The sequence below is a fragment of the Eschrichtius robustus genome, chromosome 10, assembly GCF_028021215.1.
Source record: "Eschrichtius robustus isolate mEscRob2 chromosome 10, mEscRob2.pri, whole genome shotgun sequence".
Classification (NCBI taxonomy): Eukaryota; Metazoa; Chordata; class Mammalia; order Artiodactyla; family Eschrichtiidae; genus Eschrichtius; species Eschrichtius robustus.
Window position 1 is genome coordinate 6,059,819 of NC_090833.1, and position 25,974 is coordinate 6,085,792.

Genomic DNA, 25,974 nt, shown 5'->3' on the forward strand with positions numbered 1-25,974 from the left:
ACAAGGACCAAGCCATCATTCCACTCTGAAATGCCTCCCACCCTTGCTTGGGTGGCTTAGTGCCAGAGCAAGCTGACATGCCAAAAGAAATAAATCCTAATGTGTAGCAGAGAACCACAAACGCCATCTTTCAACAGGGAGCGAAGGCGCTAACCTAAACATGGCCCTGGAGATCATAAATATACAACATACCATACCCTCTCCCGGAGGCAAGAGGAGGGCTGGCTCGAGGCCGCGGTGGCCTCAGAGGTGCTGTTCCTCTCATCTGTCTCTTCCTCACGCACAACGGACTCCGTGTCATCCATTCACCAGCTACTTACCAAACACCTGCTCCATGCTGGCGGCTGTACCAGGCGCTGGAGATACAGTAGCAAACAGGAGCTTAAGGGCCCTGCCCTCAGGGAGCTCACAGCCTAATGGCATTAAATAATCGCACAGCTGCAAAATTACGATTATATAAAGCAGTACAGAGAGCTGGGAGAGGGTATGAAAGGAGACTTAATCTTGATGCGAAATCGAGGAAGGTGCATTTCAGCTAACACTGGGAAGACGAGGAGCCAGGGGAGGAGGAGCTGGAAAAACAAGCCACACGAGCAAAGGCCCTGGGGGAGGAAAGACACGGGGCATTGAAGAAAGAGCAGAGAGGCCAGCAGGGCGGCAGCAGCGGGCAAGGGGGAGGACACAGGCGATAGGCTCAGAGAGGCGGAGCTCAGATAACGGTCTGGACCTGTTCCAGGGGACAGTGGGGTGGGACCTGTTGGTCAGATTTGTTTTAGAGGATCCAGTGGGATGCAGGAGCCGGCTCATACAGGCTCAAGAAAGCCGATTATGAGCGTCACTTCCCATGCTCTGCGACTTCGTGACGGCAGCCTGAAACCAGCCAAAGTAGGAGCATTTACACCATGGAAGCGGGCATTCTTGTTCCTTCCAGAGAGAGATGGTTGTGAAACATTTACCAACATGCCACTGGAAGGATCCCTCTGGCTCCTGGGGAGGAATGGACGTGCTGGGCAGAGGGAAAGCGGGGAGAGACCTGAGCCACTGATGGAGCCTGGAGGGGAGGAAGGGCAGGCACCTGGTCCAAGACCGAGATGAGGACGCAGACACCTGGTCAGCGCTGGGGCATCAGCAGCCCTGCACATCAGGCTTCAGGGCCAAGCAAGCCTCTCCCTGCCAAGTCCCCAAGCTCGACTTCCTGTCTCAGCAACACAGCCCGAATCTGATGGCCCCCCCCCATGCTCCTCCATCCACTCCTGGGCTCCTCGACCCTGGGGAGAGGCTCCCCCTACACCCCCACTCTGCCAGCCTTTGTTAGATCTATCCTACCAGCCTGGACCTCCTGGGGGACCCGGGCTAAAACCCAGGGTGCTCCTTCAAGCCCCAATCTTTTTACCGGCAAAACTGAGAAACCCGCAGCACCTGCTTTTGGGGTGAGTGAGAGGGTTGGGCCAGATGATGCCAAAAATCCCTGAGCACCGGGCTTCCTGCGCTTCCTGCTGTGGCGTGAGCGCTCAGCACTGCTCGTCCCTGATGGCAACCAACCCATGGGCCTAGCCGCCCAGAGATGCAGCATGTCAGGGCCGGCTCACCTCGGTCACCCGCTCCCTGTCCAAGTGGAACACCTGCCCGGAGCTGGCGGCAGCAATCTCCTCGTAGGCCAGGTAGCCAGGATGAGTACGGTCACCACAGTCCCCCGTCAGCACGAAGACCACCTAGAAGAGAGACAGGCAGCCTGGCTCATGGCTCCTCTGCCACCTTCTACAGGTGGGAGTAGCAGGGCCAGAACCAGGGAGGAGTGACCTGGAGAAAGCCCCTTCCTCTCTCTGGGCTCAGGCGATGCATCTGTAAAATGGGAATGATAAGAGTTCCCACCCCGTGGGGGTCAGGACTGATGCAGGTCACGTGTTCATCACAGGGCCAGGAATACAGTAGGTGCTCGATAAATGGGAGCCATTATCAAATCTACGAGAAAGCGAATGGAGATCGACTCTGCTCCAAGTGGCCCCTGGAGGCCGCAGAGCTAGAAGAACCTTGGAGAACCCGAGTTCCTTCTAGAGGGGAGAGCAGAGAGGCGTCCCAGCCCGTGAGGTCTTTCCCAAGGATTCCAGCGGGCGGGCCCTCCCTTCCCTGCACACATCTCCTTCCCAACCCCTCCCTGTGAAAGCAAGAAGCAAAAGCCCCAGCACATCTTCCAGACCCTTAGACAACGGAAGAAGAATGGCGGGGAGCGCAACGCCAGGAGGAAGATGGATTGCCCAGACTCTGGCGGGGTGTGAAGGGAGCACGGTGGTGTGGTCTTTATCAAAAATGGGTCTCGCCAGGGAGGCATGCGGCCTGGCGGACGGGGCGGGAGCATGAGAACACACTTGGACTTCACAGCCCAGCTCGGTCAGCGGGCTGGTCGGCACTGCTGGCGGAGGCCGGACCCAGAGAAGCACCAGCTCAGCTCTCCGGCGCGGGGTGGGGGGCTTGGGGCGGCCCTCGGAGACCCCAGCTTCCCCAGCACCCCCTCGTGGTGGCTCACCTGTGACTGTTTAAGCTGCAGCAGCTGCAGCACCTCGTCTTTCTTGTGGTAGTCCTTGGCGCGGGCGTCCGAGAAAACGTAGATGAAGGAGCCGGGGTTGGCGACCTCCACGGCAGCCTTGATGGCCCCCATGCTCATCTCTGGGCAGTCCCCGCCTCCCTGCAGGACAGGGCAGGTCAGCGGCTGCCGCCCACCTCCTCGCCGTGGGGACCACCCAGGGAGGTGGGGGGTCCCCTCCAGTGGCCTCTGTCCCACCCGTCCAGGGTCAGGCCAGGGCCCCAGCCACTCCCTTCCCTGAGACACAGTGTAGCATCCAATCCGCTTCATCTCTCATTCATTCACTCATTCATTCATTCCTTCATTCACTCACTCATTCCTTCATTCACTCATTCATTCATTCACTCACTCATTCATTCATTCACTCACCCATGCCCGAGCGACACGGTCCCTCCCACAGAGTCTGGATGGGAGGCAGACTTTACATTAACAAGCACAACACGAGCATTTAGTTACCATTGTGAGGAGTGCTACCAGTGGGATAGGAGGGATGGGAGCCACCGGGACATCTAACAGACACGCCAAAGAAGCCACGTGTTAGCCAAGGCTTGGAGGATAGAGGGAGAGGGGTAGAGGGGTCGCCAGGATAAGGAGAGGTGAGGGGTGGGCAGAGGAAAACATTCAAAGCCGCCTCCTCAGATCCTCTCTGTAACCCGCCCTGGAACCGATTCCGAATAAACACACAGCCCTCCCCTCCCCGCCCACCAGCCAGGAGCTCTCTGCCCCCCCAGGTTCGCACACCCAGCACCGGAGGCAGGGTGTGCACGTGGTAACTTCAGTAAACGCTTCTCTCTTTGGTTCACTCATCCCTTCCGTGTGCCGGGCCCTGTCCTGGGCCCTGGGGGACTTGGCGGTGAGCCAGACCGATCCGTGGGGTCCCTGCCTTCAGGAAGCTGGGTCGGGGAGACATATGCTGAACCAGGGTGTTCAGTGTGGCCCAAAAGCCGAGGAGGCCATGGGACGTCTGACCCAGTCTCGGGCCAGGTTTTGGGGGTCTGAACTGACCCCTCTTGAATCCTCCCTCAGCTACCACGTACCCCCTCCTTCCAAGCCTGCCTCCAAGCAGTAAGTAATAACCACCTTCTACATGCCAGGGCACAGGGAGTCCTGTAGGTACTTGGTTCACTGAATAAAGGAAGGAACCTCCCAAAATACAAAATCTGCAGGACCCCCAAGCTGGGGGGCAGCCCCAGGCAGAGCTGGGAGGCAGGTCATAGCGGTTGCCGGAAGCACCACCTTGGCCCCCAGGTGGGGCAAAGACCTTGGCCTCTGGCATGGACTGGGCAGAAGGACACAGAGGGCCAGCAGCCAGGGGCGGGGCAGCCTACCTGCACGTAGAGTTCTCTCAGCTCCCTCTGAAACACCGCTGGGTCGGCCGTGAGGGTCACCGGGCCAATATCTGCAGGGAAGAGAGAGAGGACCAGGTGGGCTTGGACCCCCAGGCGCATAGACCCCGTGGGCTGGGGCAGCAACCGCGTGATGTGCCACCATCAGAGGGGAGAGGAGCTGAGGCCTGGACCTCAGAGACCTCCACAAATGGGGAAGTGGTAGGGAAGCAGCTTCCAGGGCTGCCAGGGTCAGATCTGGAAGGGAGGTCAGGCCACTTGGCCCCCTGCCTGCTCCAAACTGGACCCAGAGTTCCAGGGGAGCACAGAGATGGAGCAGGGGGCAAAACTCCAGTCCCGCCCCCAGACCCACAGTTCCCGATCTTTTGTGACTATGACTCCCCTAGAAACCTCCCCTCTACCAGCCCACCCACCCCCTGCATCAGCGGGAAGGGAATTCTGGGAAGACAAAGGAACAGAGAATTGAGCAAATAAAGTTTTGGACCACAGAGCAACTGGCCGACACCAGACTGGCCAACAAAAGCTAAACCTTCCAGAAACTCCATTCATATATTAGCTCACTTGAAAAGAGCAGGATTAATTACAAGGGCGGATCCCAAATGTTGGCGAGGATATGGAGCAACTGAAACTTTCACGCACTGCCGGTGGGAATGCAAAAACGGTTCAACCGCTTTGGAAAACAGATGGAAGTTTCTACAAAGTTAAACGTGCACCTACCATAGGATCCAGTCTTTCCACTCCTAGGTATTTACCCAAGACAAATGAAAACATATGTCCACACCAAGACTTGTACTCAAATGTTCATAGCAGCTGTTTTCACAATAGCCCAGAACTGGAAACAAGCCAGATGTCCATCAACTGGTGAATGAATAAACAAACTGAGGTACCTTCGTATAATCAAACACCACTCAGCCAGAAAACGGAACGAGCTACCGATACAGGCAACCAGATGGATGAATCTCGCAGACATAATCCTGCACGAAAGAAGCCAGACACAGAAGAGTGCCTACTATGTGGTTCCATTTACAGAAAGCTCTGGAACTGGCAGAATTAATCAAAGGTGAAAAAAGTCAGAACGGAGGTTGTCTGTGGGATAGGGAGATCCAAGGAACTGTCTGGGAAGGCAGAAACGCTCTATATTGTGATGGAATGTGGGTTCCACAGGTGTATCTGTTTGTCAAAAGTGTAAAGCGAAGATTTGCCCATTTCAATGTATGTTAATTTTACCTCACAAAAAAAGAAACATAAAAAATGATCATCGTTGAGTGGGGGAGTGGAGGGTGGGAGGAGATATAGATGAAACAAGAATGGCAGATTTTTTTGAATATTTGGTGATGCTGGGTGATGGGGATATAGGGATTCATTATACTATTCTGCTTACTTTGTATATACTTGAAATTTTCCCTAATAAATAGTTTTTTATTAAAGAGCAGTAATTGAAAGCCACAGCTAACATAAGACAAGGCTACCAGTGCACTGAGAACACGGCCAGAATTCCAACTCGCCATATGGACGTGTGCACAGTGCGGGTTTTGCAAGATGATGTGGACATCAGATTTCTTCAGGAAATATTTCATTTGAGTCCTTGGTGACAATTTTTAGTTCAAAAATTCGAAATTCCAGTCACCCTAAAAAAAATTCCCATACTTGGCAACTCATCAACAGACCTTAGTCCTTCTTAGAAAAGGAAGCACATGGCATTATCCGGCATTCATCCACCATTACCAAGGAAGGGTCTGGACACCAGCTCTTCTGCTGTATACTTTCAGAATCACCACCTGGAGGGCCCTGCCTTTCTGCTCTGTATTTATTCCCACACCCAACGGCCCCTTCCACACCTGCTCTGGCCTTTACCAAGCCTTCTCCTCTGCCTTCCTCCTGAACTCTGCAGTGACTAATTCAGCCGAACCCTCACCTTTGACCTCAGGCAGAGCTGACTGGAATCCTGGCTCCACCCTTCAACAGTCTTGCGGCTTCTCAGAGCTTACTTCACCGTCCCAAGCCTCAGTTTCCCCATCTGTAAAATGATGCATTTCTCCTAGCTGAGAACCATCATTGTGAGAATCCAGTAAACGCAGGGAGATAAACGCCTCGCTTGGGTTAGAGCAAAGGCTCAGCAAACAGGAGCTGGCCCTGCTGATCTGAACATACAATTCTTTTTTTTTTCTTTTCTATTTTTAAATTTCATTTAAGTATAGTTGATTTACAATGTTGTGTTAATTTCTGCTATACAGCAAAGTGATTCAGTTATACATATATATATTCTTTTCCATTATGGTTTATCACAGGATACTGAATATATAGTTCCCTGGGCTATACAGTAGGTCCTTGTTGTTTATCCATCCAATATATACTAGTTTGCATCTGCTAATCCCAAACTCCCAATCCTTCCCTCTCCCATTCCCCCTCCCCCTTGGCAACTACAAGTCTGTTCTCTATGTCTGTGAGTCTGTTTCTGTTTCGTAGATATGTTCATTTGTGTCATATTTTAGATTCCACATATAAGTGATATTACACGGTATTTGTCTTTCTCTTTCTGACTTACTTCACTTAGTATGATAATCTCTAGGTCCATCCATGTTGCTACAAATGGTATTATTTCATTCTATTTTATGGCTGAGTAGTATTCCATTGTGTATCTATATATATATCACATCTTCTTTATCCATTCGTCTGTTGATGGACATTTAGGTTGTTTCCATATCTTGGCTATTATGAATAGTGCTGCTATGAACACAGGGGTGCATGTATCTTTTTGAATTATAGTTTTGTCTGGATATATGCCCAGGAGTGGGATTGCTGGATCATATGGCAACTCTATTTTTAGTTTTTTGAGGAACCTCCAGACTGTTCTCCATGGCGACTGTATCAATTTACATTCCCACCAACAGTGCAGGAGGGTTCCCTTTTCTCCGCACCCCCTACAGCATTTGTTATTTGTAGACTTCAATGATGGCCATTCTGGCTGGTTGAACACACAATTGCTGGGCAATCTCACATGAGGCAGACAGGCAAAGGCCGTCTTGCTCCAATGAGGTCCTCAAATTCTAGTTTGACTGAGGAGAGTAATAATTTTACTCAACATTGGTTATTTCTTTATTACATAATAATATACATTCATTAAAAAATATATGACATTAATGATTCTGACATTTCCTAAGCACTTACTATGTACCAGCCTATGTGCTGAGATGCTTCCTGCGTATTAGCTCACTGAATCCTCCCTCCTACCTGGTAAGTCCAACTCTTACCCACATATTACAGAGGAGAAATGAAAGCTCAGAGAGGCTAAGTAACTTGCCCAAAGACACACAGTCAGTAAGCAGCAGAGCTAGAATATTAGCTTAGGTCTGTACAACTCCAGAATCTGAGCTCTTCTTTTTCTTTTTTTAATTAATTTTGGCTGCACTGGGTCTTCGTTGCTGCACACGGGCTTTCTCTAGTTGCAAAGAGCGGGCCTCTCATTGTTGTGGTTTCTCTTGTTGTGGAGCATGCGCTCTAGGCATGCAGGCTTCAGTAATTGTGGCACACGGGCTCAGTAGTTGTGGTGCACGGGCTTAGTTGTTCCGCGGCATGTGGGATCTTCCCGAACCAGGGCTCGAACCTGTGTCCCCTGCACTGGCAGGCGGATTCTTAACCACTGCGCCACCAGGGAAGTCCCAGAATCTGAGCTCTTGACAACTGTGAACTGTACATAGAAATTCCTGACATGCAGAAAAAGAAGGGAATTCTACCAACCAGAGGTACTCTTATTTTTATACATAACCTTCAAAACTTTCATGCATATTTGTAAATCTTATATAAGTGTACACTATTTGAAGCAGAATTTCTATTTAAGTATAAATAATGTACTATTTTTAATTTGACTCTTTTCACTGAACAACATATTGTAAGCATCCTTCCAGAAGGTCAAATACTCAGTTCAAAATCATTTTTAATGGCTACAAAGTATTTCCTTTGTATAAATGTCCAATAATGGTCTTGCCCATATTGTTTTGTTTCCAATTTTTATAATGAACGATGTTATTAAGAACACCTTTATAACCACTACATTCAAGCACTAGTTCCATTGTTTCCTTGGGATACACGCCCGTAAGCAGAATTGCTGGGCCAAAGGTAAGGGCATTTGTAAAGACTTTGGATGCAAATTCAGTAACCTCATAACTGCCCTTCTCATCCCCAGACGTTCCTGCCTCTGATCCAGCCACCTGTCGTTGCCAGAGAAGCCGCCCTTGGGGCCAGTTTTGCTCACATCACCCCTGCTCAAAAATCGACAGCAACTTCTCCTTGCCTGGAAACTGAGAGAAGCCTCTGCGCCAGTTCTGAATCTGGGTGGCCCTGCCCTCTCCCATCACAGTCTATCACAGGTGTCAGACTACCCAACAGTTCCCAAGGCTGGACCAGCGCTAGGCTGACCACATTCTCTCCCATTCACAGCAACATGAGAAAAATTAAGTTGGTAAAGTGGGTTATCACAAATTAAATGTGCTCCAATTGGAAGGACCACCCTTTATTCTTCGGTCCATCTGCTTCCTGCTTGGGGAGTTGACGATCACTCCTTCTTTCATGGAAGAACAATAATAGCCAAAGGGAGTTGATTCTCTTTGTGGTTCTACGGGCTTTCTCTAGTTATGAAGAGCGGGCTTCACAAGTTAAAATGTTATGTGTATGGTGTTACAATTTTTGTGTATGGTGTTAAAATGTTGGTCACCTATGTCAGCTCCCTCTGGGCTTTTTGCCCCCCCTTTTCTTTTCTTTTAGCTTTTAAAAAAAATGACTTTATTGGGTTGAGAAACCCAAAATGAGCAGCCCTGTGGTGGAATGTGGGGAGAATGCCAGACGTAGCATCTAAGGTCTGACCTTCCGTTGCCAAGGCCGTTCTGAGATATTCTGTGCTTTGAGAGGGAGGAAGATTCTTTTGGGAAATTGCCCAATTCCAACTCCCGCACACCTCTCAGCAATGCTCCTCAACAGTTACCGCCTCATGCAACCTCCTGGTATCCCAAGCACTCGGCCAGCACACGCTGAGGACTAGGGATTGTATGCAAACACAGGACGCAGGAAATTCCAGAAGCCCTGGAGGAGCCCCTGGGCTGGAGATCCCTGGAAAGGACTTTAAGGACTCTGTCTTAGTTTCCTATTACTGCTGTGACAGATTACTACAGACTCAGTGTCTTAAGACAACACACATTCATTTCTGGAGGTCAGAAGCCCTAAAATCAAGGTGTCGGCAGGGCTGTGTTCCTTCCAGAGGCTCTAGGGGAGAATCCATTTCTTTGTCTTTTCCAGCTTTTGGAAGCTTCCTTCATTCCTTGATCATGGTCCTTTTCCTCCATCTTCAAAGCCAGTAATGTAGCATCTTTAAATATCGCCCTCTCTCTCCGCCTCTGTCATCACATCTCCTTCTCTGACTCTGATCCTCCTGCCTCCCTCTTAAAAGGACACTTGTGATCACAATGGGCCCAACTAGACAATCCAGGATCCTCTCTCCATCTCAAGATTCCTAACTTAATCACTTCTGCGAAGTCCTTTTTGCCATGTCAAGTATGAGATTTACAGGTTCTATGGACATCTGCAGGGGTGGGGAGGGGCATTTTCCTGCCTATCATAGCCTCCACCATCCTGTCTCCTTCAAGAATGGGCTTAGATCCCTATGTTCATAGCAGCACTATTCACAATAGCCAAGACATGGAAACAACCTAAATGTCCATCGACAGAGGAATGGATAAAGAAGATGTGGTACATATATACAATGGAATACTACTCAGCCATAAAAAAGAATGAAATAATGCCATTTGCAGCAACATGGATGGACCTAGAGATTATCACACTAAGTGAAGTAAGTCAGAAAGAGAAAGACAAATACCATATGATATACTTATATGTGAAATCTAAAATACAACACAAATGAACTTATCCATGAAACAGAAACAGACGCACAGACATAGAGAACAGACTTGTGGTTGCCGGGGGCAGGGGGGAGGGAAGGACTGGGAGTTTGGGATTAGCAGATGCAAACTATTATATACAGAATGGGTAAAAAACAAGGTCCTACACACACACACACACACACACACACACACACACACACGAATCACTTTGCTGTATCAAAGAAATTAACACAACATCATAAATCAACCATACTTCCATAAAATAAATTTTTAAAAAAGGAATGGGCATCTTTTCACGTGCCTCTTAGCCACCTGTATGTCTTCTTTGGAGAAATGTCTATTTAGGTCTTCTGCCCATTTTTGGATTGGGTTGTTTGTTTTGATATTAAGCTGCATGAGCTGTTTATAAATTTTGGAGACTAATCCCTTGTCAGTCACATCATTTGTAAATATTTTCTCCCATTCTGTGGGTTGTCTTTTTGTTTTGTTTATGGTTCCCTTTGCTGTGCAAAAGCTTTTGAGTTTAGTTAAGTCCCATTTGTTCATTTTTGTTTTTATTTCCATTACTCTGGGAGACGGATCAAAAAAGATACTGCTGTGATTTATTATGTCAGAGAGTATTCTGCCTATGTTTTCCTCTAAGAGTTTTATAGTGTCCAGTCTCACATTTAGGTATTTAATCCATTTTGAGTTTATTTTTGTGTATGGTGTTAAAGAATGTTCTAATTTCCTTTTTTTTACATGTAGCTGTCCAGTTTTCCCAGCACCGTTTATTGAAGAGGCGGTCTTTCTTCCATCGTATAGTCTTGCCTCCTTTGTCATAGATTAATTGACCAGGATGGACCTAGACATTGTCATACTAAGTGAAGTAAGTCAGACAGAGAAAGCGAAATATCGTATGATCTCGCTTATATACGGAATCTAAAAAAAAAATGATACAAATGAGCTTATTTACAAAACAGAAACAGACTCACAGACTTAGCAAACTTATGGTTTCCGGGGGGAAGGGTGGAAGGAGGGATAGTTAGGGAGATTGGGATTGATATGTACACACTGTTATATTTTAAATGGATAACCAGCAAGGACCTACTTCATAGCACAGTAAACTCTGCTCAGTATTCTGTAACAACCTAATTGGGAAAAGAATTTGAAAAAGAATAGATACATGTATATGTATAACTGAATCACTTTGTTGTACACCTGAAACTAACACAACATTGTTAATCAACTGTACTCCAATATAAAATAAAAGGTAAAAAAAAAAGGAATGCGCTTGGGAAAAAAAATGATTTGACTACAAACCTATGTGCCAAATATAACAATGTGGCGAATGAAGAGATCCGAAGACCCCCACTTTTAAAAAGATGGGGAAACTGAGGCCAGAGAGGGGAAGAGAGTCCTTCAAGGTCAGGTGGGAAGATTTGGCACTAGGGTTGATTGGCTACATCACACCAACAGTGATCCCTTCTCTTGTTCATCATCATAGACCTCCTGCCAACCTCAACGTCTGGCACATGGTAAGTGCTTAATAAATACTGTTCACAGGAGTAAATGAACAACATTCATTTACTCATAACAAATACTGTTTGAGTATACTGTTTGAGCAGCTCCAAGTCAGAACCCTTTATCTTTTTTTTTTTTTTTAATTTTTATTTATTTATTTTTGGCTGCGTGGGGTCTTTTGTTGCTGCGCGCGGGCTTTGTCTAGTTGTGGTGAGCGGGGCTGCTCTTCAGTGTGGCACACGGGCTTCTCACTATGGTGGCTTCTCTTGTTGCGGAGCATGGGCTCTAGGTGCGTGGACTTCACTAGTTGTGGCACACAGGCTTAGCTGCTCCGCAGCATGTGGGATCTTCCCAGACCGGGGCTCGAACCCGTGTCCCCTGCATTGGCAGGAGGATTCTTAACCACTGCGCCACCAGGTAAGTCCAGGACCCTTTATCTTTATATCCTGTGCCCAGCACAATGCCAGGCATACAATCAACACCCAGCAAATATTTCTGAATGCCAAGCCTGCCTGATCCCCAGGCCCTCCCACCACAGCACGCTGCTGCCCATCACTCAGAGAAACAGATCCAAAATGAGGCAGGAAACCAAATGTGGTTATTTGGGGGATGCAGAGGGGTTGGCCATACATATTTAAGGGAGAGCTGGCCAGATGGACAAAAGTGTTTGTGATTCCTCTTGAGTTAGAGGGCAGGGCATTTTAAAAGCTCTGCCCCAAGCTCTGAACAAAGAAGGCTCTCAGGGGAGAGCACACTTACATACACAGACGCACTGATGTGCAAAAACTAGTCTGATTTCTTCCTTTTACTGAACAGATAATCCCCAAACCAGCTCTGGGCGCTGGTTGCTACTGACCAGTCCCATCATTCCAGGGCTGGACCAGCTTTCAAGATGCCCAGACGGGGCTGGAGGCACGGAGGTCTTCTCTCCACCTGTCTTCCTTGCTGCCCGACTGTCCACCTGCCCACCCATCCATCTACAGCTCCAGGCAGTGAGACAGAGATAGATGCCTTCTTGTCGTTAATTAATGCTGGTCCACGGCTTCATTTGTCATTCCTGGGACCTACTGCACCATCATCACTCATCATGCCAAAGCTCCCCAGGACAGGGTGTTTTCAGCAGGGTAACCATTTCAAGACCTGCCTTCCAGCAGGACAGAGTGAGGTACCAGGACAGGGCAGGACACCTGGCATGTCCCCATGTGAGTTTGCCCACTGAGAGGGGTTGCTTGAGCCCCTCTCCATCTCCCTCCTTCAGCCGGTCCAGGAAGGACTGGATCTGGATAAAAAGCCCTTCTTAGCATGATGTTCATGTGGATGATGATGGTGATGATGATGGTGATGATGATGTGATGATGATGATGATGTTGATGATGATGGTGATGATGATGTGACGATGATGTGACGATGATGATGATGGTGATGATGTGATGATGATGATGATGGTGATGATGATGGTGATGATGATGGTGATGATGATGTGATGATGATGGTGATGATGATGTGATGATGATGTGATGGTGATGATGATGGTGATGATGATGTGATGGTGATGATGATGGTGATGATGTGATGATGATGGTGATGATGATGATGATGGTGATGATGATGGTGATGATGATGGTGATGATGATGGTGATGATGTGATGATGATGTGATGATGATGATGATGGTGATGATGATGGTGATGATGATGGTGATGATGATGGTGATGGTGGTGGAGGTAGAAGTGGGTGACGCTGCTAACAGCAGCTTCAATGCATCGAGTACTTATTATTGTACAGAGTTTAGCTCAGTCCTATTAACAGCTCCCTGTTAGAACTGAGGATGCCAAGACCTTGCTGAAGGTCATATACAGCTAGCAAGTGATAATCAATAACTGTGCTAGTTTCCTGTGGTCACCGTAATAAACTATCACAAACCCGGTGGCTTTAAACAACGGAAATGCATTCTCTCACAGCCCTGGAGGCTAGAAGTCCAACATCGAGGTGTCAGCAGCCCATGCTTTCTCTGAAGGCTCTTGGGGAGAATCTGCTTCATGCCTTCCTCCTCTTCACTTCTCGTGATACTAGCAAGCCTTGGTATTCCTTGACTTGTAAACACACCATCACTCCAATCCTTCTCCCTGTGTCTCTTCTCTCCTTATAAGGACACCAGTCACATTGGATTAAGGGCTCACTCTACTTCAGTATGACTTCATCTTAACTAATTACATCTTCAGTTACCCTATTTCCAAAAAAGGTCACATTCTGAGGTTCTAGGAAAGGCAGGAATTCTGTGACGACACTGTTCAATCTAGAATAATGTCCAAATCCACATATTTGGCTCCAAAGCCTGTTCTATTTGCCACTGGCTATACTGGCTCCAAAAATGAGGGTGATGACGATGGTGATGATGACAGCTACCATTGTTTTAATATTTATTGAGCACCAGATTCTGTTCTATGCACTTGACACACATTCACTCAGAAAAACGTTACAGAAACCTATGAAGTCTCCTATTTACTATCTCCATTTTATAGGTGAGAATTTGAGGGCTAGCGAGGTAGAGCAAACTGCCCAAGGTCTTACAATGAGGAAGCATCAGAGATAGGATTCAAACCTGGGTCCGTCTGACCCCAGATCCAAGCTCTCAACCATGCATGAAGCTGCAGACATATGGCACTTGTTGCCCAGCCCCTCGTTCCTGTTCCTGGAGGGGGCGGGACGTTCATGACGGAAGGTGGGCACCTGCCAAACAGCTGGGCAGATGTGGCGTGGGTTCCGTCTGAGCAGGGCTTGCCAGGAGCAGGGATGATGAAACCCATGACCTTGTCTCCACTTGTGCTGCCCTTGAGCATATGAGCCCCAGAAGCTTGGCCCAGAACCATCTCTCCATAGGGAAATACTTTCCACTCCATAAGACGAGGGTGTGGAGCCTCTAGGACACATCAGGATCACGCACGAGAAGAACCACCCAGCCCTTCACGTGGGTGATCCTACAGTCCCTCCCCCAGTCTGTGTGTCCCAGAGGTCACGGTCACAGCCAGGCGCTACAGAGCCAGTCTCAGAAAGACCTCACGTCCAGGACTCTTCCCCGAGCCTGCCTTTCCCACCTCCTTGAAAGCAGGGCTTGAGCCCTGGGGCCACTCTGGGTGTGCACATACCCCCTCCTCCCGCTACAGGGGCCCCAAGCAGGGTCTCACCATCTGCCACCATTGTGGGCAAATTGTGTCCCCTCTCCGGGACTCAGTCTTCCCGTTTCTTTTCTTTTCTTTTCTTTTTTATAAACATTTTTTTAATGACAGAACATACTTTATTATTTTTTTTAATTTATTTATTTATTTTTATTTTGGGCTGCTTTGGGTCTTTGTTGCTGCACAGGCTTTATCTCTAGCTGCAGCGAGCAGGGGCTACTCTTCATTGCGGTGTGGGGGCTTCTCACTGCAGTGGCTTCTCTTGCTGCAGAGCACGGGCTCAGTAGTTGTGGCTCGCGGGCTCTAGAGCACAGGCTCAGCAGTTGTGGCGCATGGGCTTAGTTGCTCCGCGGCATGTGGGATCTTCCCGGACCAGGGCTTGAACCCGTGTCCCCTGCATTGGCAGGCAGATTCTTAACCACTGCGCCACTAGGGAAGTCCCTAAAACCACCTCTTCCCTGGGGAAAGCTGACAGCACACCTGGCGACCCAGAGAAGATGCTCAAACTCACTCTCTATCAGACAAATGCAAATTAAAACAGGTCACCATTTCTCACCTATCAAATTAGCAAAAAAGGGAAGAGTGACGTCCCCAGATGCCAGCAAGGGTTTGGGAAAAAAGCAGTCTCACACTCTCTTGGTAGGAGGGTTAGATGGTAGAGCATTTTTGGAGGACGGTTTGCTGATACCAATTATAATTTTAAAAACTGTTCATATGCTTTAACAACGAACCAATCGCAGGTCTGAGAATCGATCCTATAGATATGTTGTGGTTTTTTAATATTTATTTATTTTGGCTGCACCGGGTCTTGGTTGCGGCATGCGGGATCTTTAGTTGCGGCATGCAAAATCTTAGTTGCAGCATGCATGCAGGATCTAATTCCCCGACCAGGGATCGAACCCGGGCCCCCTGCATCGGGAGCACAGAGTCTTACCCACTGGGAACACCAGGGAAGTCCCGTTCCTATAGACATGTTTTTGCAAATGTGTGTGTATATTGTAAGGAAGCTGAAAGCAAACTATTTTTCATAATGTCGGAATGGTTGGATAAATCGAGGTAAGAAAAATTAAGATCCCTCCTGTAACACCTTCTGTAGTCATTAAAACAATGCGGTGGATCGATATTTCCTAACGTAAAAAGAGATCCATGATATAGCATGTGGGGGAGAAAAAGCAAGTTGCAAAACAGTATGCAAAGTATAATCCCGTTTTTTATATAATAAAAAAACTAAGTGTATATATGTATACAAATGAATGACACGCACACACGGTCTGGAAGCACACAAAATGATTAAAAGTGTTTGCGTCTCTTGAGAGTCGTGTTATTAGAACATTTAACAAGCACGTATTAAATTTGTAATTTTTTGAGGAAACTTAATAATGTCAGTTATGCACTGAAAGAGCTAAGCCCTGATGCCAAACTTGACAAAGAGCACAAAGAAAGAATATCATTTACTGATCATACATATTGAAATAAATGGAAAACTCCTAAAGAAGACACTGGCAAACAGAATCCAGCTGTATATTAAAGAATAATCCACAATGACTGAGCAGGGCTTATGCAAGGAATGTGGAAATGGTTTAAAATGAAGGAATCACATCCAGAGGTCAACAGGAGAAAGATCTTACAAATATCTCAACAAAGCCAGAAAGTCACTGGCTAAAATTCAGCACCATCTCCATTTGGAATTTTTGTTTTGGGGGTGTTTTTTTCTACCTTTAGAAAATTAAGAATGAAAGTATCTTCCTTCACCTGATGAAGAAAACCTCAAACCAAGAACCAATATCACACAATGTTATACAATCAGAAGCAAGACAAGACTGACTTCAGCTACCACCATTACTTAACACTGTGCTAAATACCACAAAACATTCCAAACAAGCAAAAAATTTGATTGGAAAAGAGGAGACAATATTACAATTTGGACAGGCTGTGATTGTCAACCTAGAAAACTCAAGACATTACCCCCCAAAAAATTAGAACTAGTTTTTTTTACAAAGTCTTCAGTAAGAAAGTTGGAAACAAAATAAATATATGAAAATAAATTGCTTTCCAACATACTAGCAATACTCATTTGCAAAAAATGTAATGAGGGCTTCCCTGGTGGCGCAGTGGTTGAGAGTCTGCCTGCCAATGCAGGGGACACGGGTTCGAGCCCTGGTCTGGGAGGATCCCACATGCCGCGGAGCGACTAGGCCCGTGAGCCACAATTGCTGAGCCTGCGCGTCTGGAGCCTGTGCTCCGCAACAAGAGAGGCCGCGACAGTGAGAGGCCCGCGCACCGCGATGAAGAGTGGCCCCCACTTGCCGCAACTGGAGGAAGCCCTCGCGCAGAAACGAAGACCCAACACAGCCATAAATAAATAAATAAATAAATAAATAAATAAATAAATAAATAAATAAATAAAGTTTAAAAAAAAAATGTAATGAAAAAAATTCCTGGTCAAAATAGTCATACAAAACCCAAAACATTTAGAAATGATCTTAAAAAGAAATGGGTGGAACCTATAAGGAAAAAAAAAACCTATAAGTTTTTTACAAAAAGAAATAAATACGTAAAAAGAAAAAAAAAAGGAAGAGGTCTCCTAGAGGAAAACAATTAAATTTTTTAAAATGATAATTCTTCCCCAAATCAAGATTTAACACAATTCTGAGCAAATTCACAGTAGGAATTTTTTTTGGAAGTTGACTACGTTTTCTACTTTTCATCTGAAAAGAAAACATGTTCAAGAATATTTTGAAAACGAAGAAGATGAATAAAAAGAACATGAAGAAGCTGCAGGGCTAAGTAACTCTGGAAGTGAGTTGCATCTATAAGACTAAAGGCAAAAGAACTGTACTCTATTAACAAAGTTGTTTTCCACGGGGTGCAATTTAGCAATGCTAAAAGCACTATAAATGTAGACTGGAACTGAAAATTAAGTAAATGACGAGTGAGTGGTGAATGGTGAGGGCCAGGTTAGTCACTGTCAGAGTGGGAGGTTATAGATAAGCAAGAATAGGAGGCTAGAAGGATCCACGTGGTAATCAATGAGAGCTGGAGACATCAGAATGAACTCATGTTCAGCTTAATACAGATACAGACAGTTAAACAGAGAAATATTTATAGATATGGGCATACACAAAGGTTACATATACAACATGTATCTCCTTGCTCTGTCAGCTAAAGATGCAGAAGCGGTGACACCCCAGTAGCAACAAGCACACCTAGCACTCAGATGCTGGTGTCTAATACCATTTTTTAATCAACGGAACCAGGGCTCCTTGGAGAAATGACTAATTCTAGGACTGGGGAAGGAAATACATAAGATGAGTCTGAAATATCCTGTAGTGCCAGAAAGTAAGAAAGTGCTTTAAAAAAAATTCACAACCATAGGGGTAGGTCAAAGGCACACAGAGGCCAAATGAAAGAGCTCCCAATGACTGAAGTTGGAAACATTTGAGCAACAAAATAAAGTAGAATTGGATTATAACCCAAAGTATAAAACTATGATGGCCCCCACTTGCCGCAACTAGAGGAAGCCCTCGCACAGAAACGAAGACCCAACACAGCCATAAATAAATAAATAAATAAATATATAAATAAATAAATAAATAAAAATTAAAAAAAAAAACTATGATGAGTCCATACTGATATATATAAATGACTGAATAAACAAATAAATGGAAAAGAATCAACTCTCTCACGCAGAAGATTTCCAAACAATTTATGTAAATACCCCATGTTCAAGAAGGTGGATCACAGCTCCCTACTTCTTAAGTGTGGGCTGCGTGTAAGTGACTTTCTTCCAAAGAGGACAGTACAGAAAAGGAGAAAGAAAAGAGTACACTTACAGTGAAGACACCTGACAACCTCAGCCAGGTGATCAAGGTCAGCGTCAACAGTGATAAGTCATAGTGACAGCATGTACCCTTGACATGATATAATGAGAATGGCATTGTTCCTCTGTGGTCTTCCTCCCATCACCCGGTCTAACCGGAGAAAAACATCAGGCAAATCATGACTGAGGGACAAAACATCTGGGCAATACTCGTCAAAGCTGTCAAGGTCATCAAAAACAAAGTTTGAAAAACCATCACAACCAAAAGAAGCCTTAAGGGACATGACAACTAAATGGGATCCCGAATGGGCTCCTGGAACAAATGTTAGGGGGAAATTGAGGAAATCTGAATAAAGAATGGACTTTAGGACTTCCCTGGTGGCGCAGTGGTTAAGAATCCACCTGCCAATGCAGGGGACACGGGTTCGAGCCCTGGTCTGGGAAGATCCCACATGCCGCGGAGCAACTAAGCCCGTGTGCCACAACTACTGAGCCTGCGCTCTAGAGCCCGACAGCCACAACTACTGAAGCCCACACGCCTAGAGCCCATGCTCCGCAACAAGAGAAGCCACCGCAATGAGAAGCCCACGCACAACAAAGAGTAGCCCCAGCTTGCTGCAACTAGAGAAAGCCCGCACACAGCAGTGAAGACCCAAAGCAGCCAAAGATAAATTTATTAAAAAAAAAAAAAAACTGTTCTAAAAATAAAAGTTTATTAAAATTTTAAAACTGTCAGCCAATGAAAAGATAAAGAAGATACAGCTTATATACACAATGGAGTACTAGTCAGCCATGAGAAAGAAGGAAATCCTGCTGTTTGGGACAACTTGGATGGACCTTGAGGGCATTATGCTAAGTGAAATGAGTCAGACAGAGAAAGACAAACACTGTATGATCTCATTTATATGTGGAATCTAAAAAAAAAAAAAAAGTGAAACTCAGAGAAACAGAGAGTAGAGTGGTGGTTTCCAGGAATCAGGGAGTGGGAGAAATGGGGAGATGTTAGTCACAGGGTACAAACTTACAGTTATAAGATGAATAAGTTCTGGGAATCGAATGTACAGCATAGTAATTATCACTAATAATACTGTATTATGTACTTGAATATTGCCAAGAAAGTAGATCCTAAATGTTCTCACCACAAAAAAAGAAATGGTAATTATGTGACATGATGGAGGCACTAGCTAACTGCTATGGTGGTAATCATTTTGCAATATATAAATGTATCAAATCAATACATTGGACATCTTAAACTAACCCGATATTATGTGTCCACTGTATTTCAATAAGGCTGGTGGTAAATTTTTCTTTTAAGAATAGGAGGAAGGATTTACCCTACTATAAGGCCAAATATTATAAAGCCAAATACAATGTGCTCCTGGCACAGGAACTGTCATACAATGGGACAGCATGGAAAGCCCAGGTAAATTAATGGATATAAAGTAATTTTGCATAAAGGCAGGATCTAAATGAATGAAAAAGGATTATTTGATAAAATGTAACTGTACCATCAATTATCCTGTTCTAGAAGAATTACATCAAATTATTTTTAATACCAGTGCCAGTTTTTTTTTAAATTCCAGGTTAAAAAATTAAATATGAAGAGAAAAAAAAGAAAACAAATGAAAAAACCTAGAACATGTACCTAACTGATTTTGTGATAGAAAAAAATCTTTCTGAGAATGAAAGTGAAGAAATTACAAAGGGAAAAAGGCAATAGATCTTGCTGCATAAACATCTAAAACTTCAAAACATCAGGAATCACAAATATTAAAAGACAAATGACTAGGAAAAATGCTAACCACATAACAAAAAACAACTAATATCATCAATATAAAGTCCTCATACTGACTGATAAGAAAGCCACTAAAAACCCGGAATGGAAAAATGAGTAAAGGAACTGACAATTTACAAAAGAAGAAATTCACACACAGAAACATCTAGTAAACACTTGAGAACTTACTGAACCTCACTAGCAATTAAAATAAGAAGATATCATTTTCCATCTTTTGAATTAGGAGAAAAAATGTTACCCTAATCCCTAGGGTTGGGGGCAGCGGCTCTGAAACGGTCCCCTCAAATGCCTCTGGTAGAAGTTTAAACTCCCAAAACGTTGGAAAACAATTTGAAGAGTTGCCTACCCACTCAGTGTGTTTATAACGACCTAGGAATTCCACTTCCAAAAACTTAATCCAATGAAAAAACCAATCAAAGATGCAGACAAAGATTTACACACCAGAGTGCTTTTTTGCAACATTTTAATAGAGAAAAACTGAAAACAACCTAAATTTCAGCCAAAATAAAACCATTAGCAAAAGTCTAACTTTGCAGTTTGGGAACATACCACTTCTTTTCATTTAAAAACTTTAAAAAATATTTCCAAAGCACAGGTTCTGGTTTATCTCCAAGCATGTGCAGTCCAGAACCACTGAAACTTGCCCTGCAAAACGTGGTCTTTGGGGTTGAAGGTAGGGGGTTCCTTTAAGAAGGCCCTCCCAGGACGCAGCCCTGGGGGGCCTGAACTGTCAGCTAAAACCCCTGACTCTCAGCTCCTCTTCCACCAAAGGGAATTCCATTGGTTGATTCAAAAGACACAGCCTAACCTAAACCACAGATCCAATCCCTGCTCAGAAGCCCTCAGTGGCTGCTCACAGCCCATAGAAGGAAATCGAAGTGCTCCCAGTCCTCAGTTCCACAGTCACAGCCAGGACCAATCTCGCCTCTCCCCGCTTTCCCATTTCACCCCTCCTACGCCCTGGCTCCACACCCACACACACCTGCCCCTCCATGTCTGCCACCACCCAGGGAGTTTCATGTGCTCAGGGAGACCTCCGTCCCACTGCATCCCTGGCAGCTAGCATTGCCAAATGGTCCAAAGCTGATAAATTTCCCTTCATCTTCTTCAAGTCCTGCTGCAATGATGCTTCCTCAGAGAGCCTTTGGTTAGTCCTTTCCCTTGCTAGCCGATAGTCAGGAGCTGTCAGGAGTGACACCTTCCACCCTCTGCCTGGCTTGTCGCCAGCAGACTGCCCGGCTCCTTGGTGTGAACCCTGCCCCCCTTCACGCTGGAAGCCTCACAAGATTGTGCACACAGCAGAGGCTCAAAAAACGCTGAGGTCCCCCTCCACTGGACCTGGGGTGTCTGTAGGGAGTATGGTTTGGGGAGCAGGGGCGGGGAGAAGGATGGGATTTTTTGTTTCATAGAAGATGGAGTGAAGGCTGGAGAGTCAGGCACGTGCTCGGCGCCCAGGGAGGAGAGGTTGGGGATGGCACGAGGGCTTCATGAAGATGATGGCCAGAGAGGGGGCAGTGAGGACACTATGGGTCCCGGGACACTATGTCTGGTTCCAACAGGCTGCTCTCCTGCCCTACAACTGCAGCCAAGCATTTTAGAGACAAATACGGGTTATGAATCAGAAATTACATCAGCCTGGCAGGTGGCCTTGCATAATTCCCATCCGTGTCCTGAGCCTCAGTTTCTCCAATTGTAAGAGAAGCGTTGGATTAAATGATCCCTAAGCTCTCTCAATGCAATATCTTTGGAAGCCCAAGAATGACCCAGAAAGGGAGCGAGAAAGTTAGGGGGGTAGAGGGTGAACTGCGTCAGAGCTGAAACCCCCAGGACACGCCTCACACCCCACGTCTTCACAATTCCACCAACCTTGCTGCCCCCTGACCCCCAGGTGGGAGCTGTCCTTCTGATGTTCCCAGGAAACTTTTTCTAGACCTCTGACTTCTGTGCTTTGAGCTGCAGAGCCCAGAACTCCTGGAAGCAGAGGGACTCCACACTCAGCCTGAGGGCTGCGTGGGATTATGTACACCGACTGCGGCCCATTTTTCAAATATCTGTAATGATGCTGTGATTAATAAAGAAAAATTCTTCTAAAAGGGCTTACTAGCTCATACAGCCTTGGGCCATTGTGTATTTTTTCAGCACAAGAACACTTTGCAGAGCAATTCTGCAAGGAATCTGCCATTTTTATTTTACTTTTTGGCTTTATAAAGCTATCCTGCTAGAGAGGTGACTAATAGAGAGAAACGTGATAAAACAGAGTAAAATTAATCACAGGATCTGGGCGGTGGGCAGACAGGTGTTTATGTATTTCCCACCCCCACTTTGCTGTAAGTCTGAAGTTTTTCATTAAAAATGTTGGAGAAAAAGCAGTCCTGCCACTCAGAAAGTTGGGAGTCTAAGCACGCTCCACAGCTGTTTTCCCTGAAACTCCCCCCAGTGGGGTCTCCCAGGGGTCTTTTCAAGGGCATGCCCCTAACACCGAGCTGAAAGACAGGGGGCTGCAGGGAAGGAGGTGCTGTCTGCAGGGTAGAAGGGGTTAGGTGGGGGGACCTGGCAGTGGGAATACTGCGGGTAGAGGCGACCTGGCTGCTGTTTTTCTCGCGAGAACAGGTGAGGGACAAGACGCGAAGTTCTCCTGCCTGGGTGGCTCTTCTGGCCCCCGAAGCCCACGACGGGAGCGAATTTGAAGAATTAACAAAGGCAAATCCGCAAACCTTGCGGAGGCTCATGCGTGCCAGACCCTGGACACGAAGGACCCATTTCAACATCTCAGCAAGTTTGGGAGGCAGTTCTCGCCCCGTTTCCTAAAGGGGGAAGGTGAGGCTCCGGAAGGTGAGGTCACTTGCTCAAGTCGCAGAGCCAGGAGGCGGCTGCGCGGCATGTGAACGCAGTGCCCCCGCCTCTCCGTCACTGGCCTGACGACGCAAGCCGGGAGGCGCGGGAGAAGGGGAGAGCAGGTTCCCGGGGAAAGGACCCGGCGGCTGCAAGGCCTGCCCCAGGTGCCCGGGCTCGGGCAGAGTGAAGGCGTCGAGAAGGCGCCCCCGCCGGGCCGCGGTGCAGCCTGCGGGCGTCCAGTGCGCCCGGGGCGCAATGCGGGCGGGAGAGAGCACCGCGCCAGGGCGCCGGGCCAGGGGCGCGGCGGACGCCGGGGGCGCGGGGGGACGCTACCTGGATCACGGAAGGGCACCAGCGCGTAGTTGCCGATGGCCTGGCTGCCACGGCTCAGGCTGCGCTCCAGAATGCGCGAGGCGCCGTGCATCACCTGCATCAGGTCGTCCCACATGGAGCCGGTAACGTCTAAGACGATGGCCAGGGTGGCGTCCCCCGTGGTAGGGGGCAGCGCCGTCCCGGGCTCGCCGGCCACCGCCGCTGCCGCCGAGGCCGCCAGCAGCAGCCGCAGGAGAGACGCCCGGGGCATCCTTGCTGAGCGCGGCCGAGGGGCTGCGGCTGCCGCGGTGGAGGCTCGCGGGGCCTTGAGAGCGCGACCGCCCTGGTGCACCCAGCGGCCACCCGACGCACGGCTGCAGCGCGGCGCGTCGCCTCGCTCCGTCGGACCGCGGCCGGTGCGCGCGGGACGTGGGTTTGCGGCGGGGTCCCCCTGCTGGGAGACCCGAGGCGGTCTTAGAGCCCACCCCGTTCAGGGTCACGGGCCCCGCCTCCTCCGCTCCCCTCACTGTGACTCAAACTTTCCCGGCCCCGCTGCTCGCCAGTCCAGACCCGAGGTTAGGGGAGGACGCGGGGCGGACGGCAGAAGGGAGCCGGGCCCTCGGCCAAGGCCGTAAGGGATGGGGACGCATGGGAGGCACTGGACACCTGCGCCTCCCGCCGACCGCGCGCCTCGCTGCGGGGGCGGGAGAGGGAGGGGGAACGGCGCTGCCCCTGCCCTGGAGGGCTGCCCACGGGCCCTGGCTTTTGTGGCTCCCTCCACCCAGCCCCCTAAAAACTGACCCCCAAACACACACACACACACACACACACACACACACACACACAGTAACTCCCTTTCTTTCCTCAGGAATCTGTGCTTCCCAGTTGTTGTCTATTACTGTTATTATAATCAAGCAACGGAAGTTGAGCAGCTACTATGTGCTAAGCGTTTTCACATAGTTATTATTTCCTCGAGTGCTCGGTGCAACCCTAGAGGGAGGCACTAACACTAAACCCATTTTACAGATGAGCAGACTGAAGCTCAGTCATTAGCCCAAAGTCACTCAGCTCTCAAGTAGTAGAGAGTCGATTAGAAGCCAGCTCTAGAAAGATTCCAAAGCCCCTGGGCTCTGCTGCCTCTTCTAAGTGTTATCAGACATTGTCTAAGGTCATCTGATGACTCCAGAGGATGGGGAATGCCCCTCTGCCCACCTGCCTCGCTAGATCCCCTGGATCCCATGGGGGTTTCTGGGATGCGTGTGAGATGCTAGTGGTGCTGTCTGGGTGCCTATAGCCATCCCCTCCCAGACAGTGCTCCCTCCCACCACCTGGAGAGGGTCGGGCACCCCCCCACTGCTCAGCTCAGCCTGTGCTCTCATGGCTTATTTCTACCTCTCTCTCCCTACTGGCCTAGGAGCCCCTTGAGGGCAGGGCTGCATCTTGTTTCCCCCAGTCAGCCTCCAGTGCCCCAGCCCAGTCTCTGGCACGTGGTGGGGGCTCACTCAATATTGACTGAATAAATAAAGAAGAGACAGCTTTTGTGGGCCTTTCTGGTTTTGAGAAGCATGCGAGGGAGCCCAGCTTGGTCCTCTCACTTTTCATCCCCTCCCCTGAGAAAATCATGCTCCCAGGACAGGGGCAGGCAGCCCCATGGACATGGCTGAAAGTTCTGGGTCTGTAGGGGGGGCGGGGGTGGGGCGGTGGATTTCTCCAGCCCCTCCCTTCCGGAGCCCTCAACCAGGAGGAAGCCCCCCCGCCACCTCGTGCCCATAACTTCTCCTTCCCCCTCCATCTCAGCTCAGACCCCACCTCTGAGGTTACTTCGGCACCTTGCCCTGTGACCCCACAGCCCCTCGTCTGACCCCTTGTCCTAGTGGTGACCACACTATATCACCAATGTCTTCTCTGCCCCTCCCACCCCGACTCTGAGCTCTGGGGCAGCAGAGACCCAGTACCTGCACATGGTAGGTGCCCGATGAAGGTTTGCCACCTAAATGGGTCAGCGGGTATCAGAGAAGCCCTATGTCTGGGCGCTGGCCATGGGGAAGAAGTGACACACATCCTCAGGGACCCAGTTCTAGACCAGGGCAAGGACCTTTTATAAGAAGGACTAGGGTCCAGGGAAAATGGTCTCTGGGGAGCTGCCTGTCTCATGGGATATGGTAGGAACCAAGTGCCTAGACCCAGGTGACAGTAGAACTCACGGTCCAGCTCATGGGAGGTTGAGTCACCTGCACTTCTGAACACTGGCTCTTTAAATCTCCCTGTGCTAAGGCTGTGGCTGGCCCCAGAATCTGGGCAGGGCTGGGCCAGCTGTTGGAGAGAGAAAAGAGGCCCCAGCTGTGGGAAGGCAAAGGCGAACAGGAGCCAGGAACCAGGCAGGGCTCACAGACGGTGACATTTCAGGCACCGTGCAGGGGACCTTTGAGGACAAATGAGTCCTTCGGTCATTCACTCTGCATACATACGTTGGCTGGGCCCAAGCTGGGTGTCCAGCACTCTGCTAAGCCCTGCTGGGGAAGGGGGGACATACAGATGTGTAAGACATGCTTCCTACCCAGGGGAGAAGAGACATGTAAACAAATAATTCTAAGTCAATGAGCTAAGTGCTAATAGAGGAATTACCAAGAGCTCTGGGAGCTCAGAGGAAGGAGTGGCTGAGCCCAGGAGTCAGAAGAGGCCACAGAGTGAGCCTGAGAAGCCTTCAAGGACAAGA

The 25,974-nt window shown here is 48.1% G+C and overlaps 1 protein-coding gene across 1 annotated transcript in view; it reads right to left on the bottom strand.

The window, feature by feature from the left end:
- The window catches only part of HMCN2 (hemicentin 2), a 151,174-nt gene extending 127,645 nt beyond the window's left edge, over positions 1-23,529 (bottom strand). The window contains exons 1-4 of the mRNA XM_068552870.1: positions 23,280-23,529; positions 3,910-3,980; positions 2,525-2,683; positions 1,590-1,712 (exon numbers count right to left, since the gene is read on the bottom strand). Of these exons, the coding sequence (XP_068408971.1) occupies positions 1,590-1,712; positions 2,525-2,683; positions 3,910-3,980; positions 23,280-23,529 (603 nt within the window). The remainder of the gene's footprint in view (positions 1-1,589; positions 1,713-2,524; positions 2,684-3,909; positions 3,981-23,279) is intronic.
- Between the last annotated feature and the right edge of the window lie 2,445 nt (positions 23,530-25,974).